Source organism: Ixodes scapularis, unplaced genomic scaffold, assembly GCF_016920785.2.
Source record: "Ixodes scapularis isolate PalLabHiFi unplaced genomic scaffold, ASM1692078v2 PGA_scaffold5__190_contigs__length_132052651, whole genome shotgun sequence".
Lineage (NCBI taxonomy): Eukaryota > Metazoa > Arthropoda > Arachnida > Ixodida > Ixodidae > Ixodes > Ixodes scapularis.
In genome coordinates, this window is record NW_024609880.1 from 127,214,252 (window position 1) to 127,231,345 (window position 17,094).

The following is a 17,094-nucleotide window of genomic DNA, read 5'->3' on the forward strand; positions in this document are numbered from 1 at the left end:
TCGACCGAGACGGGTGGCCGAAAGGGAGGCGAAGGTCGCCCGGCTGACGCAGGGAGCCCGGGAGCAACGCAGGGCATTTCATTCTTCCCGCGCGGTTGCTTGAGCGCATCCGCGCGTTGCCGCGTGGAAAGGACAGTGGGCGGAAAGGCTGAGCAAAACAAACTTTACCATGGAATACATCTTGTATTCCATGGTACTTGTTATCTTATCCAGATGTACCCGCTTCAAATGCCAAAAAGCATCGCTTCTTCCTTTAACAACCATATCTAGTAGGAACTACTTTGCACGGCGTATAAACAATGCGCAAAACTTCCTTTTTAAGGTGAAAACGAGTATAGGGGGTATTCACTGGACGCCATATTTGAGGGCGATGTCGAGAGCGCATGCTCAGAACGAGCTCACATTAATAGCTTGGTAAGACCGGCACTCTTGATGGTGCGGAATGCACGTGGCAAAAGAACTGTGGAAGCTCACCGTCAGCAACCACGCACACAGATAGGGTCGCCAGTGAATACTTCTTATACCAGAACGTCGAGAGCGCGTCCCAAGGTAAGAAATATGCGAGGCCTCTCAAAACAAACAGCGGGGACGCGTCCGCAATTCGTTCGCTAAATGCAGCGAAAAGAAAAAAAAAGAAAAAAGAAAAGCGAGTGTAGTAAAACGAGAGTGTTTGCTTAGCGTGGGGAGCGGGACGGGGGGCTCTGCTTTGGGACGACGCGAACTGGCATGCATTTCGGGGGCTGCGCTTTTAAGATGTAGCTGCTGTAGTACCTCAAGAAGCGGTCAAAGTTGGAGCTGGCAAACGTCCGCCATGGACGCTCTGGCATAACTGCAACGTATGTTTGACATATACGTAGCTGTTCTGCTGACACGAAGTGGGTCAGAGTAAAACAATATTAGACATAAACATAATGAGCTCGCGCGTGAATGTGAAGAGTAAAATACTACCCACATCTTTCGTTTTTTGTTTTTTTTTAGATTGAAGCTAGCAACATTTTTGGAGTTATTTTTAGATGTTTTGCGTGATACGGCCGGGCAATGATCTGATGCTCGGCGCTTTTTCGAAGGTAAATAACCGATTAATAGGGTCAGAGTTCTACTACTGCAAAAGAATTAAGCATAACACAGTACGACTGTGTAACGAATAATGGCGTTCGGCATTTTGCAAGATTCGGTATTGCAATGACTCGCAAACAAAGTTGCCAAAGGAACAAATGAGCAATTTTACGATAGATCGTCGAATGTTCTCAGGTTGCGATTAGGAAAACACATTTTGCTTCCTTTTCCACAACATCGGGTGGACGGAACACGGTACGACCGACGACTGCGTCGCACTGAAACCTGTATGAGGTGTGGGACCCTGGTCAGGTGAAGTGTTTTACCTTTTGTCCCTGCCGCCCCAACCAAAATGGCTAATAAATGAATGATTGAATGAAAGCGCAATCATTCCGGAGGCTCTAATTTGGACACTCTGTGAGTAAGTCGGCGATGTCGCTAACTTTCTCGCCGAGTGTCTTCGGCAGGAAAGGCAATCCTCTTAGCGTTCCCCTCTCCTAAGCTGCGAGAGGAGCCAAGTTGGAGCAAGATAAAAAGTGGAGAGGATACAGGAAAGGAAGAGACGAGGGCAAAAGTGGAAAGCGCCGACTCCGAGTGCCTTTCACGTTTCCACAGTTGAGTTTCCCAGGGCCGAGTTGTTGCGACCTCTTGCGAGGAGAGCACACACTGCCACGCTGGCGCCATCTATGAGGTGACCCTGGATCTGCCTTTCACTGGTTCCATGCTCTTTGTGAGATCAAATGTACGTACTGTCTACGAGAAATGGTCGTTTATAACATTGTAAAAAGATTATACCGTAACTTTCTGCGCTTCACGGCTACCCATAGATGACGATAGTAGGGAGTTTTAGTAGATCGTTTTTTCGCCCCGATGACGATACCTCCTCTCCCCTCCGGCGGCCTTGGGCATGCGTCGTATCGTTATCGGGTGTCGTTATCGGGGCCAAAAGAAAAAGATCTGCTAAAACTCCCTAATATGTTACTGTCGAAACCGGTTATAACGAAGTCGGTTATAACGAAATGGCCGCTACAGGGAAGCGATCACGATTTCCCATTCCCTTTTGCACTTCGTTATAACCGAAGCCGGTTATAACGAAATAGCGGATATAGCGAAGTGATTTCCGATTTCCGTTGACTTCGTTATAACCTGTCTCGACAGTATCTCGCAAGTGAGTGTGTGAACCAGTCGCCTCGGGACGGTTGTACCGATAGATTCCTTTAAAAAAAACGCTGAAAGGGCAAAACGCTGTCCTGGCACTTGTTCAAGCGTCCTCGCATAACGACGGCGCGCCGGAAAGTGGCTGGATCTCCAGGCACGCGAGACGGGACCCCACGCCGAGTGCCAGAAGTTACCAACCGCTTGTCGGTTGTCGGGTGCTTCGGGAGCGCACGACTTGCGTCTTAGCTTCCTGACGCACCGTTCCGTTTTCTTCCTTTTTATTTCTCTCAGCGCGCCGAATTTATTTTATTTATTCGACGCACCAGCTCATTGTTCCCAACAAGTTTCTGTTGTAAATGCGATAGCATTTCCTTGACAGCTGGAATGATCGCAATCTTGCGGTATGCCTTCTTGATTCTGGGGTTTGTATGTTTGTGCGTTCGCCATTTTAGTATAAAATGCCGCGTTCTTGGACTTATATGTATTCTCTGAACCGCGAGAGACGCTCTGCGACAATGAAGTTACGCTGCGTTTCCCTGGTTCGTTTCTGCTACTGCAACATACTGCGCAATTCAAACCGGAACCGCAGCTCTGCCTCACGAGGTGAACAGGCGAAGTTTCGTAATGTTTAGGGCAACACACAGCTACTGACGCAATCGTAAAAACGCGCGTGAACGCGGTATTTTCGTACCCTGAATAGGGCAAACAACCCGGTCCAAAAGCACGCCGGGAGACCAAAAGCAAACGGACAAAAGGCTCTCCGCCCGTATACCGTGGACATGCGCCACGCGAGGGCACCAGGGCTGGAACGAGCGCAAGATTCTTCCACCCCAGTTGCCTCGCGGTCTGCGCCGTCTCTGGGACCACAAACGGTGCAGATGCCGACATCGTCGACGGAAGCGGAAGTCAGGAATGACACTTCTAACAACCACCAAAACAAGAACAAACAAAAAATAAACTTGTTTTCTTTTTACGTCCTCTCTTTTTTCTTCACTCTTTCCTCGATGCTAAAGGGGTACCCTTCCCCGAGCCCGATGCACGACCCAGGAGCTAAGCAGCCCGACGATTTCGCTGCTCAAATGCGGCTATAAGATAAATCCGGCAGTGGATAAACAACGCGCCGTTTTGTTTTGTTTTCAGCTTGCCCAAGATGTCCCTGGAACCTCCAATGCCTTCGTTGTTTTCGTTGTTACTATTCCTGTTTGATCGCGTGGTTAAGGACAATGAATTTGTAAGGCTGCCAGCTTCAGTGAACATCCAGAATATTTTTTTGTGTGTGTGTGTTTTTGTGCAGTTGAAAGTAACGCCTGCTACGTTCCATCCGGTACAAACCGCAGTGCCTCGCTGTAGAAAGTTTATATCTTTGGTTTTATATTGGGTTTCTAACCTATGTGTTTGTACACGCTAAAATCTAATTGTCCACGACGATATGACGCATTTGTGAGAAAAAAAAATACCACACTATGCGAAAAGAAACCTACGTTCGTGGTGCTTTAATTCTGTTGACAGCCTAGTAAAAACAATAATCGTGTTACATCGAGTCACGTAAACCCTACGTATCGAGTATCCCGAAAGTATGTTCTATAAAATGATGACCCATCGCACAAGCTAGAAACGTTTTAGAGCAAAAACCAAAGAAAGCTGGTACCTCGCCTAATTGGAACCCTAGCAGCTGTGATAAAATGCGGTACTGTTTCTTCAGTTGACAATTTTACCTTCATCAAATATTACGAGATTCTTATAAAGCTTTGATGGTGATAGTACGATTGAGCGACTCTTGTCAACAATTGACGCAGTATTGAATTTGTACACTTTGAGAAGTTCCTTCCAAGTTTTAATTCAAGTACCGCTATCGGCTGAATACCAAGGTTACTCCTCGGTTGAGTTTCATAATTATGTGATGCCTAATTACACGATGCAATGTTGCAAATATATCTATAATGTTTGAACTCCCTGACCATATTTAGAACTTTTCAAAAACGTCTAGCTACTCGTCATCGTCGAATAAATAGTTTTCCTTCTCCTTGTCTCTCTCTCTCTAAATCACCTCTTAATTTAGTCTTGAAGCACTCATTTCCTTTCACGGCTTAGCAAGCAACCGTGCAAGCCATGAAAGACAACTGTCTTCGTCTTTTATTACAACAATACTTTTTTTTCGCTGTCCCAAAAGAAACTTACTGAAGAACAGTTCTACAGAACGTTTATCTCGACGTAAAGCACGCGTGTTGAGCCCCCCCTCCCCTCGAATACAGCTAGAGATCAGTGAATCTGTATCCTGTACTTAAAAAGACTAATATAAAACTTTTTTTAACGTATTCTTATTCTGTCATCACGGTCGTGTTTGACAGAATCTGAAGCTTCTTTGGGGCGCTTGACAAAATTACAAGAATAGTATACTAGATATTTGTCGGACAAAGCTAGTGTCTGTATCACGAAACCTGTACTATACGGTTTTAAGATTCTGACACGTTAACGAAGTCGGGGGCCTGCAGACTGTCTTTTGTGTAGTAAGTCTCGGGTGAATTTCGTGAAGGAAGCTCAAGGCCGTTATGCTAGTACTTCGTGCACGACCGCTCAATCAGAGACGATTGAGTGGTAATAACTCGCAGACGATCGTCAGTTAGCGGGCAAAGTTGTCAGCAGAAGCACCATGTGGACTCCCAATAGAGTAACTGCTCTGTTCCCAATAGGATCTTGCGCAGCGAGAGCTACGCGTTTTCACTGACGCAATTTCGTCCACCATTTTCTCGTTGGGAGCTGCCTGGCGTGTGTCGAAGGTGAGCATTCTAAGTATACACAAGACCACTCAAATGCGTAGAGCATAGAAGCTTATCAGTATTAAAACGCGGACATCATCTTAACAGGTTTTTTTTTGCGATGTAATCCTTAAAATAAGTAAATTCCTTCGAAAAAACAAACAACAAAATGGCGGATTGACGTCATGTGAAAACACCCTATAGGATATGTTGCCCACATCGTTCCTTGACTCTCTCGCCCCATTTCTTGTGCGAGACTAACCACGTACTCCTGCACCGATCTCTTCGCTTATTAAACAATATCACCACCGAAACAACGCCTAAAGTTCTGTTTATTCGTGCGTATCGCGTCTGATTATTCTTCAATTGTTATACCATTAACGATCGCGTCAATTTGATCTCTTGGTTTCTATTTTGGATTGGATAGGGGCCGGTTTTAACATAGCTTCGCAATTTGTTTTTGTAATTATTCGCGCGTAAAAATCGCTATCTCCCTAACCTTTTTTTTTTTTTTTTTTTTCTTTCTTTTTTTTTTGCATACGAATTAGTTGTTAGTAAAGCGTTGCTAGATACAATTTGGCTTCAAAAATAAACTCCGAAAAAAAAAAAAACTGGCTCCTCGTTACTCGTAAAAAAAAGTAAAAAAAAAAAAAAAAACACGTTCCCGTTTGCACTGTTTGCTTCCTGTCCGCGTTGACTAGCTCCCTTTTGAACGCTTTGTATTCCAGCACTGCGACCATTCTAATTTCGGATCCGTTAAAAAACAATCCATTGTCGTCCGAAAACGGGACGGCAGCGACCGTGCGCCGTCAGCGTCGGCAAGTGCCGATGAACTTCAGCGTTTCTTTGTTTTTCGGACCCGCGGAATAAACGGAACGCCACCGCCCTCTTCCGCTTCCGCCGCACATCGCTTTTTTGCTTGTTTCTTTGGGTCTCTTCTTCTTTCTGTTGCCTTCCATATGCATGAGGTCAGGGGCCCAAGGGCGCAACGGCGCTCAACTGGAGCAAGCGGTCACGCCCACCGCGACCACGCGCACACAGAGAAACAAAACGGTACACCGCATCCAGACGCCGCCTACTGTCACACGCGCGTCGTACGAGTCGCAGCTCGGCTGATGTCGCAGTTTTCGCGGGCGACGGATGCAATTCGCACATTCCTTTGCGCTGCGGCGACCCTCCCGTTCACAGTCGGGAGTGAGGAACAGCTGTACTCCGTTTCAGTGGCGTACCAACTTGTTTTTGAGGGTGTGTGTGTGTGGGAAAGGGGGAGGCACCTCCCCTCCCCCCCCCCCCGCCCCCCCCCCCGCCCCCCCCCCCGGGGCGGGGGGGTGGTGCCCTTGGTATCCCTCGGGCGCTGCCGGCCAGTGTTTGCCCTACCCAGTGACGGCTAGCTGTTTCAGAAAAAGGGGGGGCAAAACATGCCTTGACCCCCCCCCCCCACTCTTTGCCCCCCCCCCCCCCCCCCCCCCGGTTGGTACACCCAGTGCCGCCACCCCTTTCAACCGAGATCCCAAATGTCGCCCATAGAGTTGAACCGCCGAGAATAATGCCACTCTATCCGGACGACGAGTGCACACAAACCGGCGTGACTATACACGGTGCCTCCCGTGCGCCGAGCATGAAGAACGGGGTAATGAAGTGAAGCGGGAAAAGCGTGGCAGACAGCGTGTGACCTCGGAGGTTCATTGGAGTTCGCTAACTGGCCGGGGGATTCCTCGTCGTCGTCGCTCTGCGAGCGGCCGCGCACTCAGTTCGCATCTGGCCGAGCCTTGGCCTTCTTTCGCTTTCTTTCGCAATGGCGAGCGCCCCGAGATGTGTGTGTGCATGTGCTCGCGGCCGCCCAGACCCATTACCGAGCACTCGCGAGAACCGTTGTGCCGCGAGCAGCGTTTGCACGACGCCGGAAAAATAAAGTTCAAGATTCTTCGCGAGAGTCGTGTTTCTTCTTCTCACTCGCACAAGCCGCCTCCGGCGTACAGAATACGTTCGAACAAAGCCAAGCCGCAGAGGGCATGCACGCACTCACCCACTAAAACCCCGGCATGCGTTTGATATACTGCGAGCACAGCGCATCTGGAATAGCAAGAACTCATGAAGTGACGTACGCAGAGGTGGTCGGGGGTGTAATTTCCCTTTTTCACCTTGTTTAACGACCAACTCCATACCCACCCGCCCTTCCGTCATCGGGATTCGAACCTCCCTCCTCCCGAAACAGATTCCTGGCCGTTGTAATTGGATTTCAATCAGATTAGCCGGCGAGGATTGCAAGGGTGGTACAAGGCTAAGTGTAAAAAAATATCGCGTATCAGCACGCGTTGAATGAGGATGAAATTAATTATTGAGACTTTCGGTGGTCTGTTTCAAAACGCCAATGAAAACAGTTAGCGCAACTTCTCAAGATCATCAGTAGGATCCGACAACTACTCCTAATAAGGATGATTCGGTCGTTGTATTCAATCCATGGATGGCTTGCAAGTGACGTCATCGCATTAAGCTGGTGGATCGTTCCCGCTTGTTCTTGCACAGGGAACAAATTCGATTGTACGAATCGTATACTGAAGAAGGCAGATGCTCCGGAGAATGCAACCGCAATGGCTGCTAGAGTGACGTCAATGCAAGCGTAGTGGTGCAAGTGATGCCTTCGCTCTACCCTTCAATTCAGTGACGATTCCGCAACCGAGTACGCAGCTGACGACGCGCATCTTCCAAAGACATGGACCTCGAGTTCGGAAGACTCGAATTTCCCGAGAAGGGGAACAACCGTATACGCAGAAGTGGCACCCAAACTTAGCTCGCTGTCCACGCGGCTTGGCGACGTCTTTCGCAAGCGGAACAGATGCTGCGCAGACAGTGGAGACGGGACGTAATCCTCGCCGCTTTCTTTCTGACGTCACACTTCTCCGGAATGGTCGCCCATGTGTGGACTCCCCGCCGCTAAGTTTGGGTCCCCGCTGAAGCCCCTGCATGGCTTGGTTCGATGCTATAGGTTCAGGAACCTCCACAGACGAACAGGAAACTCACGTAGGGACTATAGTCGCACTAAGTGCGAGGAAGCGGAGATTAACGAACCTTTGCGGACTGGAGCTAAACCCACATGTTCCAACTGCCTTCCTTGACGTTGGCTTTGCGAATCCAGTGAGAAAGACACGCTGTTTAATATGCTACTCACGGGGCTTTTCTCTTGTCGGAATTTATATCCGCTCGAACTCAGTTGATCAGCAGTTTGCAAGGTGAGATTAGGCGTGTGTCGGCAATTATTTATTTTCACATATAAATGTTTTTTTCTTTTCTTTTTTACATTCGCGAAGGCTACGTATGACAGCCTATTGCTCCATCGCGGCCAAAACTCGCGTTTCGCAGCAACCGAGCAAGAAAGCGGCTGCAAGCGCTGCAAACGCACCGTATGAAAAAGTTAATAATAATAATGACAAGTCAGTCTTTTTCGAGAAAGGAATGAGAATTTTCGGGCATGTTTGTTTTTTACACACAGTTATAAAAAAAAAAATACAACTGGCTCTGGTTTATCGGGGAACGGAAATATGAACTTGGAAAAGACACATTTTGTAAAAGACACATTTCTAATGTGTAGACAACACTCCGACCCGTACAGTGTTGTATTTTTTTTTTTCGAGTCTTATGTTTTACAGTGGGAATGCGTTCGGAAGTTTCCTCAACTGACATGCAATAGGCCACCGAGTACAATACCTCCATGTATTGTCAGCAGCAACATAAGTATCTCGTAATTTGCTCATGCAGAAAACAGGCAGACTCATGGGTTTTTCAGACTCCATCCTTTGCACCAGAAGGTACTGAAGTCAAAACAGATCCTTCCACCCACATTTCGTTCAACCGAGTCGTAACAGACGCGAGGATGGATTACAACAGAACACCACGGTGTCAGTAGCATCAAATATATTTTCATATGGTAACATACTATACCCTAAATTACTCGTTGTTTGCAGAAAGGAAACACCGTAACAATACTCAAAATATTTTTACACATTGGTGGAAAAAAGGGCTGGATTTAATATACCGGCTGCCAGAAAAGCATATGTGATCGTATATATATATAAATATCTTTTTTTTTCAACGTTCGGGGAAAAAAAAAAAAAAAGACCCGAACACAGTGACATCGCAGCACCAAGCATTAGCAAAAGTGATCAAACTATTCATTCCACTCTCGCCATACTGCACTATTGCTCTTTTCATTTCCGGGTTTAAAACCCGTACAATTTAAAAGAAAAAAAAAGCGGAAGAGCGATAACGGGGAGCGCTGGCCGATAACGGTACTCTTTTTGTTTTACAGACTCGGATTGTATGGGACGCGTTTCGCCGGGCACGTAATTCGATGCACAAACGGCTGTAGTAGGCGCCCCGAAGTCCCAGCGAGATCTGGCCAAAGAAACACTTTCCAGCGCAGTGCTGGCCTTCACACACGTGCAGGAAGCCTGCGAGGGAGGGCAACCCACGTTCCCCGGCCTCTTTTTTCCTTCGAACCGTCATCCACCCACGGAGGTGACGCTGATGTGACTCGAAGGGTCGAGACCGCTCTCGAGGATGAACCGAGAAATGGCGCCTGCACTATCGTAGACACAGCTGTCTACAGCTGTCTATGACACGTGATCGGTGGCGCTGCCACATGGTGACATGATCTCCAAAAGGAATAAAACTTTGCGATTCCTCTCGGAGACTGATTGTTCTTCCGGTTTGTGATCACATAGGTTAAGAAAAGTTTTCGACGGAAAGGACGGCTGGGCAAACGGAATGCTGGGGACGAGAGGAGGAAACCTCCTCCCCCTCTCTCCAGCGCTCCATCTGCTTCCTCCTCTCCAGTTCCCGTTTTCCTTGGAAGCTTTTCTTAACCTGTAACTGACTACAGGCGCGAAGCACACGATGCAAAAGCGCTTATGCACGACATGTACGTCATGCGCCACGTGCTCCGGCAACACCTCCTAGATAAGAAAGCCTGAGTGCTTTCCTGCGTCACCAAAGAAGGCCATCGTGGGCCAGATATTGGACACGGGCGCAGCGTCAGTGCTTGGCCGGGACACCTGACGTGTCCAATAGGTGAGGGCCCGAGTCCCAGCCAAACGCTGACGACGTACTCGTGCCCAATCTGTGGCCTACGGTGGCCTTCATTAGTGACGCAGGAAAGCACTTAGGCTTCCTTATCTAGAAGGTGTTGGCTGGAGCAATACCACCTACAAGACAAGGCCTGGGTCCTCGTCATCGTTAGTGATTTCCCGCACCGCCCCACACGGCAAACAGGCTGAAGCTTGACGATGGTCGCCGCCGCAATTTTTGCGACTGTCGTGGCGTCGCCGCATGCCAGCGTCTCACGAGCGGCGACGCCACGGCGGACTCGTCTGCCGCATTGCGCCGACTCTCGTCAGCCTGTTTGCCACTTCGGGCGGGTAGGGGATCCACTAACGATGACGTCACGCGCAGGCCTTGGCTTCTAGTTGGTTTTGGCTGGGGCAACACATCCTAGGTAACGAGGCCGTGGCGCCGCATTTTCTGCGCCACGGAGGCCATCGCGGGACGTGGATTGAACACTAGTCCCAGCCGCACGCCAACGCAGCACGGTCTGTACCGTCTGTGCCCCATGCTGGACCCCCAGTGGGCGACGTGGGAAATTCAGCACCATGACCTCGTTATATCTAGGTGATGTTGACTGGAGACACAGGTGTTCTTGGGAACTTTTCAACAGCGATGAATTCAACCTAGAAAACCGAGCCGGTGATTCTTTATCTTCGAAGAACATACAAGCGGGACAAGCATACATATGTGTGTCCCTCAGTCTCCCTTTGTGGGAAACAAAGAATGCAGGAAGGCTCCAAATCAACTGCGCAAATCCTCATTCGTGGCATATCAGTGCGAAGCGCAAGTTCGTCTGCTTCTTTTACAGGGCCTCTGAAGACGTCAGAACGCCGAGCTTTGGTTGGTTCTGAATGAAGGAAGGGGTAGACCTCGAGGCAGCTTGCTTCGATGTCTACCCACTATCCTTCAATCAGAGCCAATCAGAGCTCAGCGTCCTCCTGACGTCACCGCAACTCCTGCAAATAAAAAAGCAGACGACTTGCTCTTGCTCTGGTCTCGAAAGTCACGTTCTGATTATTAGAAGATTGAAATCACTGCATAATGGCGGAACAGCTGACATCGTAGTACGTGCAAGTCATTCCATAAGATAGCGACCGTCGGAGCGCGGCAAACGCTAGGAGCCTAACAAACCAATCAAACAGCGTCAAAAGTGCAACGTCACGGCGCTCATCCTCTTTTTTTTGTGGGTGTTTACTTTCCAATTCAACCAAACTCATAAAGTGTGCCGTGACGTTGCTGTTGTAGTCCGCTATTGTGCGGGAATTTCTCAGCGGCCAACAGAGGGCAGTCTTTCCAAATGGGTCCATTGAATGTCTTAACGTCGGTGCAAACAAGGCAGGCCCTTAGCGGGCCGTGCGTAAGTTATGCAGTACAACTTTTTTTCTTTTTTTTTTTTTTTTTTGCAGCGTATGAGACGATATGTTTTCAGTTAAGAAAAACGTCCAAGGTTTTAAATTATCAAAGTTCGCAACTTTTATGGTTGTGTCGATAGTCAGCCGATCTCAACCTGGAACTGCCAAAATTCTGCCTCCCCCCCCCCCCCCCCCTCCCCCGAACCTCGGGTGTTTCGGCCCATCAACAAATGTAAGTTAAAACTTGCGCAAAAAAAAAAGCTGTAAAAACTCTTAAAGAAAAAAAAAAAAAGAAACGAGGAAAAATATGCACGTGCTACCCGCACAACGCGATGTGCGTATGCAGGCAAAACGTCGTTGGTTTGTCCGTTGTACAAATCTCCACCAACGGAAGAAAGGGACTTGCGTGTCGGCACACCCCGCGGCGTACTGGCGCACTCCTTCACAACTGCTCGCCAAGCTTCGTGCGTGTCCGCGGCAACAATCGAGGCTAGGGAGGCCATCCATCAAAGGATTCTCCGCGCAGCGTCGATGTTGCGGTGTCATCTGTCTCCGCGATGCGAAGAGTCGCGAGCGAGCCGACAAACTCGTACTCAAGGCATCACTCTCCCGACTGCCCTCCCTCCTCCATCGCCGCGCAACGAAATAAAAAGGTCGTCGGCCCCACCGGGTTTATTTTCAAAGTCAAGTTCCGTCGTCGTCCGCTCGACACAAACTATATTTTTTTTTGTGGCGACGGGAACAAGCGGCGATAGTACTCGAACATGCAGCAGACGGCCGAGGTGGAGCTGACGGATTGCGGTTTTTCACGATGCAGCGTGCCCTACATGTGTGTGCGTTGACGGGGCAAACAATGGGGTCAAACGCAAGTCAAACATCGCTGTCAGGAGTTTGAGGAGCCATGGCAAATTGGATCTTCGATCCCACCCGCAACACTGACAGTTTCTTTGTGAGCGCTGAGAGTGGAGTCTTTCACGCTTTGAACGGCATGGTCTGAGCTCGAAGCAAGAAACACGTTTTGTTTGAGTGTTCGACGGACTCATGTAGTAGACGTGTCTCGCTTATCTGGACCGTATCGGGGTATTTTTTACGCGTTTTGACGGGTAAAATCAACGCGATTGCTGCTGTTTTGCAGATGTTTTGTCCCTTTTTCGTATTTTTTTTTCGCTTTCTTTTGAATTTTGTAAATTACCAGTATACGCTCCAATGTGGCGAGTGTAATAGAGGAGCAAGAGCGGATTTGCATCCCGCTAGGAAAAAGCGGTTGACATTATAGACCATTTCATAAAAGTTCTTCTGGCAGTTGCTATCTTTAGGGTTCGTGAGTATGCTTTGGACGCTTCCTGATGCAAGATCACCGCTCGCGCGTGCTGGCCTGTGGAGATCGCACGCAGGGCCGTAGATTTGTAAACATTGGAATGGTGTAACAGACCTGAATTTCAACCCCCCTTCATTTAGTTGGTTTCCATATTTGTTAGTTGTTTGTCTCGGGGACCTTAGACCTCAACATCTGTCGCATATTTCCGTCTCTTATGCGCGTCAACGACAATCTCGGTCTGGTTTTCCTGGGTTTCAGAGAAATCCCCTGAACGACGCACTTTCATACGTTGAGAAGCTCGCCCAGAAATTGAAAAATGAATGACTACAAATAAAAAAAAAATACTGTGAAATTACAAAGAGTAGTAAATATAAAGATGCGAAACAACGATTTAGTGGTTCATTATATTAAGAATAAACTAATTCGCCGACTTGTCACTACTAACTCCTTAAAAAAATTAATGCCGACAAAAAAAAACGCGAAAATAAACTTGTTTTCATCTCAATAATAATAAAAAAAATAAAACTGAGACTGAAAAACACGTAGACGGCAACAAACACACCATTTATGCGTTTGTCCCCTTTTATGTATTCCCCAGTCTCGAGTTTTCGTAATTATGAATAGTCACCAGCTATCTTTTGTATTAAATATAATTGCAATATTTATTTGTGTATTTTAATTTACGTATTTGATATTCACAATGACGGGATCAAATTGATCATGCCCTATACTGCACCGTCACCATTACCGCTAACTAAGACCAGTCCTTGCGCGACTAAAGGAATACATATAGACACAACATACACACACGGGCAAACGAAGGCAAATAACCGGTTTGAGTTGAGCTAGTTGGTACGTACGTGTCTATGAGGAGACAGCTTGAACACTTACGCACAGACAGGACAGGACATACACAGAGCTGTAGATAGCCAGCTCTGTGTATGTCCTGTCCCGTCTACAAGTATGTAAGTGTTTAGAGTCCAAGCTGTTTCCTCATAAAAACGAAGGCAGCTTGCGTGATTCCGCCTCACCTGTACCGCGGCCTGGGAATCCACAGATCCGTGCTTCCACGCGCTGTAAACGGCGTTCTTGCTCTTCGACGGCGCGGGCGTACGTTCCAAGTTGCGTTCGGGACAGCGCTCGAACAAGAGCACGCGCTCGGCCACGGACCCCTTGGTGAGGAAGGGACGCACGGGCACGTGCGCGTGAGTCCTTTCCGTGGGCGAAAGGGACCGTTCCCTGATGTGCTGCTTCTGCGAAGACGTGAGCTTGGGGTGCGGGATGGCGGGCGCGCCGCCTTCCATGTACAGACCGTCCGGAGAGTGAAGTCTCCGGGGAGACGTGGACAAGGGAGAGTCCATCTCGTGGCACGGCTCGCTCGGGATAGCGCACGGGACCGACGGCCCGCCGCCGGTCCATAGCTGTTCCGGGGAAGTCAACGACTCCCAGCGAGACTTGGCATCATTCACGACGTGGCCGTTCTTTGGCCTCTGTTTCAGGAGTTCCTCGAAGCGGTGGGGCTCCGCGTTACCCTGGAATCGCGCTTTCGCGTAGTCCACCGCGGAAGACGTGGATTGCTTGACTGTGCTGGGCTTGGGGTCGAGAGCTTCACTGAGTGCTGAAGTAGTAGGCTTTGTATCGCCGTTAGAGGATTGACTAGACGCATTGCCGGTGGCTTCTTTGGGAACACTGGTGCAGCTGGATGGACGTGCGGCCTCTTTCTGGCTCTTAACGCTGGGGGGCTCTTGAGCCTTAACACTGTCTGTTGTAATTGTTGTGATCAACGCGGGAACCGCGTGAGCGGTTGTCACTGTAGGAACGTAGGTCGCACTGAAACTCTGAGTCGTCGTAGTTGGTTTGGGGGCTCCTGTGACTAGAGATATCACGCTTGGTGGTGAAACCTTGAAGACTGTTCTTTGAGGACTTGATCTAGTAGAGGTGGGAGAAGGGCTCCTCTGGGACTTGTCAGCGTTGACGGATTCGAGGACAGGACTGCGAGCTTTTTCATCCGGAGCCGGTTTCAGGTCCTTCGTCACAGGTTTGGCAGTATGTGGCTTAGATGTCTCGCCTCTCGAAGCACCGTAGCCAGAGCTGGATTTTGGACTTTTTACGTCTGGTGCAGATTGTCTCGATAGCCTAGTCAAAGTTGTCGCTTTGTCTTCGCTTACCTTAGAAGAGCGAGCGGGTGCTACTTCTTTCTTCGCTTTTCCCAACGTGGAAGAAAGCAACGAATCTGATGCATTCTTTTTTGGTGAATTCGTTTCACCAGACTTCAGACCGTTATCCTTCTTAGCCTTCGCTTCTTTGTCGCTTGTTGCGAGCCACTTCTTTTTAACTTCGAGCTTCGTGTCCACGTCAGCCTTGTTCTTCGCTGAAAACGAGGACGATGCTTTTGAAGACGTGTCGACGCCGGAAGACTGCGCCAGGACAGACCTCTTCCCGCTGGATGACGCTTGCGCCGAAGGGACAGCCGTGGTCTTGGATTTCCTCGCCGCCAGCCTGACCTTATCCTGGGCGACGAACGAGTTGACCAGAGCTTCCAATTTTCCCTCCAGGTCGGCGGCGAGGAGCTCTACGGGGTCCAGCGCCTCGAGGTCCAGACCGGCGGCCGGAGAGGCCGACTGGGCCCTCGGCGGCTGTGGAGCCGTCTTGGTCGGTGACGTCGGCGCCACTGAGAACGACGGGAGCTTGAGGAGAGGAGAACACAGACCGTAGTGGACGGCCCTGCAGTCGGCTGCCGACAGGAGCTGGGGGTCCGGACAACAGGGCTGATGTTCCACAGCGTGCACCGAACGGCTTCGCGAGAGGTCAATCAGCGAACTGTGGTAGACGGTCGCTTTGGTCACCACGTATTTGCAGCACGCATAGTTCAACATAATCCTTCGTAGGTCCCTTTCCTAGAGCATGACCTGGCTGCTATCCGAGCATGCGAGGAGCGGTAGGCGTTCCGTCCGGTACGAACGCGCTTGCGACGCACCAGTTCATGTCCCGCGTCCGATCTCTGCGAGTCGGAACAGCGTGGTCCGTACGGCTCCGACAGACGACGCGAGCTGTCCTTGCGGCGCGTTGGCATCTACGACACTTTTCGGAAGGCACAAGCAACAACACTCGAGAGGCAGAAGTGGGGGTGTTGCGGCCACGCGCACCACTTTAAAAAAGAGCAGGAAACACGACGAGGGTCGACTCGCTCGCCCTCTCGAGAGAGCACTGGCGAAGAAGCGGAGGGGCAGCGACGGCGCACGTTCTCACGAAACACGCAGAGTGCGCGGGCGTACCAGTCCGTGCGGAACCACGGAAACGTTGGCACCGAAATTCGCGACAAAGTGCCGGTACAAAAGCAGGAAAACCCGCCTTTCTCTTAGCGGTCCTGTGACGCCACCAAAATCACTCGAACTGTACCTCGGCCGCCGAACCGGATGATTCACTCGTACGCCAGGGCACCCACGGCGCACGTCCAGAGGCATTCAGGGCTCGCACCTGCTCACCCTGCACAGTCACTTCGGCGTCGGTGGGGTCACGAATCCGGGGTGAATCCCGTGCGCGCGAGCCAGAGGTCCAGGCCACGGAGTCGCATCACGATGCTCCCATCCGTCGGAGCGCGTGGCGAAAGTTCTTGATGTCGAAGGAGCGCGCTTGGGCGCGACGATGACGGGCTGCGGTTTGGGAGAAGGAAGAAGCTGGCGAAATCGTCTTTCTTCTTCCCGGCTGCTCCCGCTTCCTAAAAAAAGCCCCGGGAGCTCTGGGGTCCCCAGGCGGCAACCGAGGCAGCAGCGAGAGTTCGCCCAGACTCCGCCGGCCGCAGGCAGACCGTGGCGGCAGGACCGGCGCTGTGCTATAAGTGTCGCCGAGTCCTTATAAGGGGCCGGGTGGGCGAGCTGCCGCCGAGGCTGCCGTGCCGCTCGCGAGTCGGCCGTCGGAGTCCCGCTGGAGACGTGGTCGCCGCAGCGGCAGCGGGAACGCTGCACCGCGCACCGGAACAAGGAACGCTCGCCCGCACCGCATGCCGGCAGCACGCAAAGGCACGTTTGCCGCCGAGCACTGCCTCGTGCTGCGCGGTGAAGCTGGCTTGCAGGGAGAGGAAAGGAAAGAAGAACAAAAAGCAGCGTGGCACCTCGCGCTACTGCTCTGCCCCCAACTTGCACAGTTTGTTAGTGGACGTGAGGGGGCGGGGTCGTATATTAAATTGCAGCTAAGGAGATGCGGTCGTTGAGGCGCGTACAGCTCGGAGCTCCGTTACGCTCTGGTGGGAGCACATACCGTTTTGTAGGGATGCGCGAGTGCGGCGAGCACCTGTCTCTGTGCGGGTGTGTGTGTGTGTGTGCGTGTGTGCACGTTGGTGGGACGTTTCCTGCTT

The 17,094-nt window shown here is 50.4% G+C and overlaps 1 protein-coding gene across 2 annotated transcripts in view; it reads right to left on the reverse strand.

Moving 5' to 3' along the window:
• Positions 1-16,460, reverse strand: part of LOC8052637 (flocculation protein FLO11) — a 53,551-nt gene extending 37,091 nt beyond the window's left edge. The window contains exon 1 of one of the 2 annotated variants that reach the window (XM_029982419.4): positions 13,772-16,460. In XM_029982419.4, the coding sequence (XP_029838279.3) occupies positions 13,772-15,616 (1,845 nt within the window). In that variant the 5' untranslated portion in view covers positions 15,617-16,460. The remainder of the gene's footprint in view (positions 1-13,771) is intronic. The other variant, XM_042293794.1, reaches the window with a different exon arrangement.
• Between the last annotated feature and the right edge of the window lie 634 nt (positions 16,461-17,094).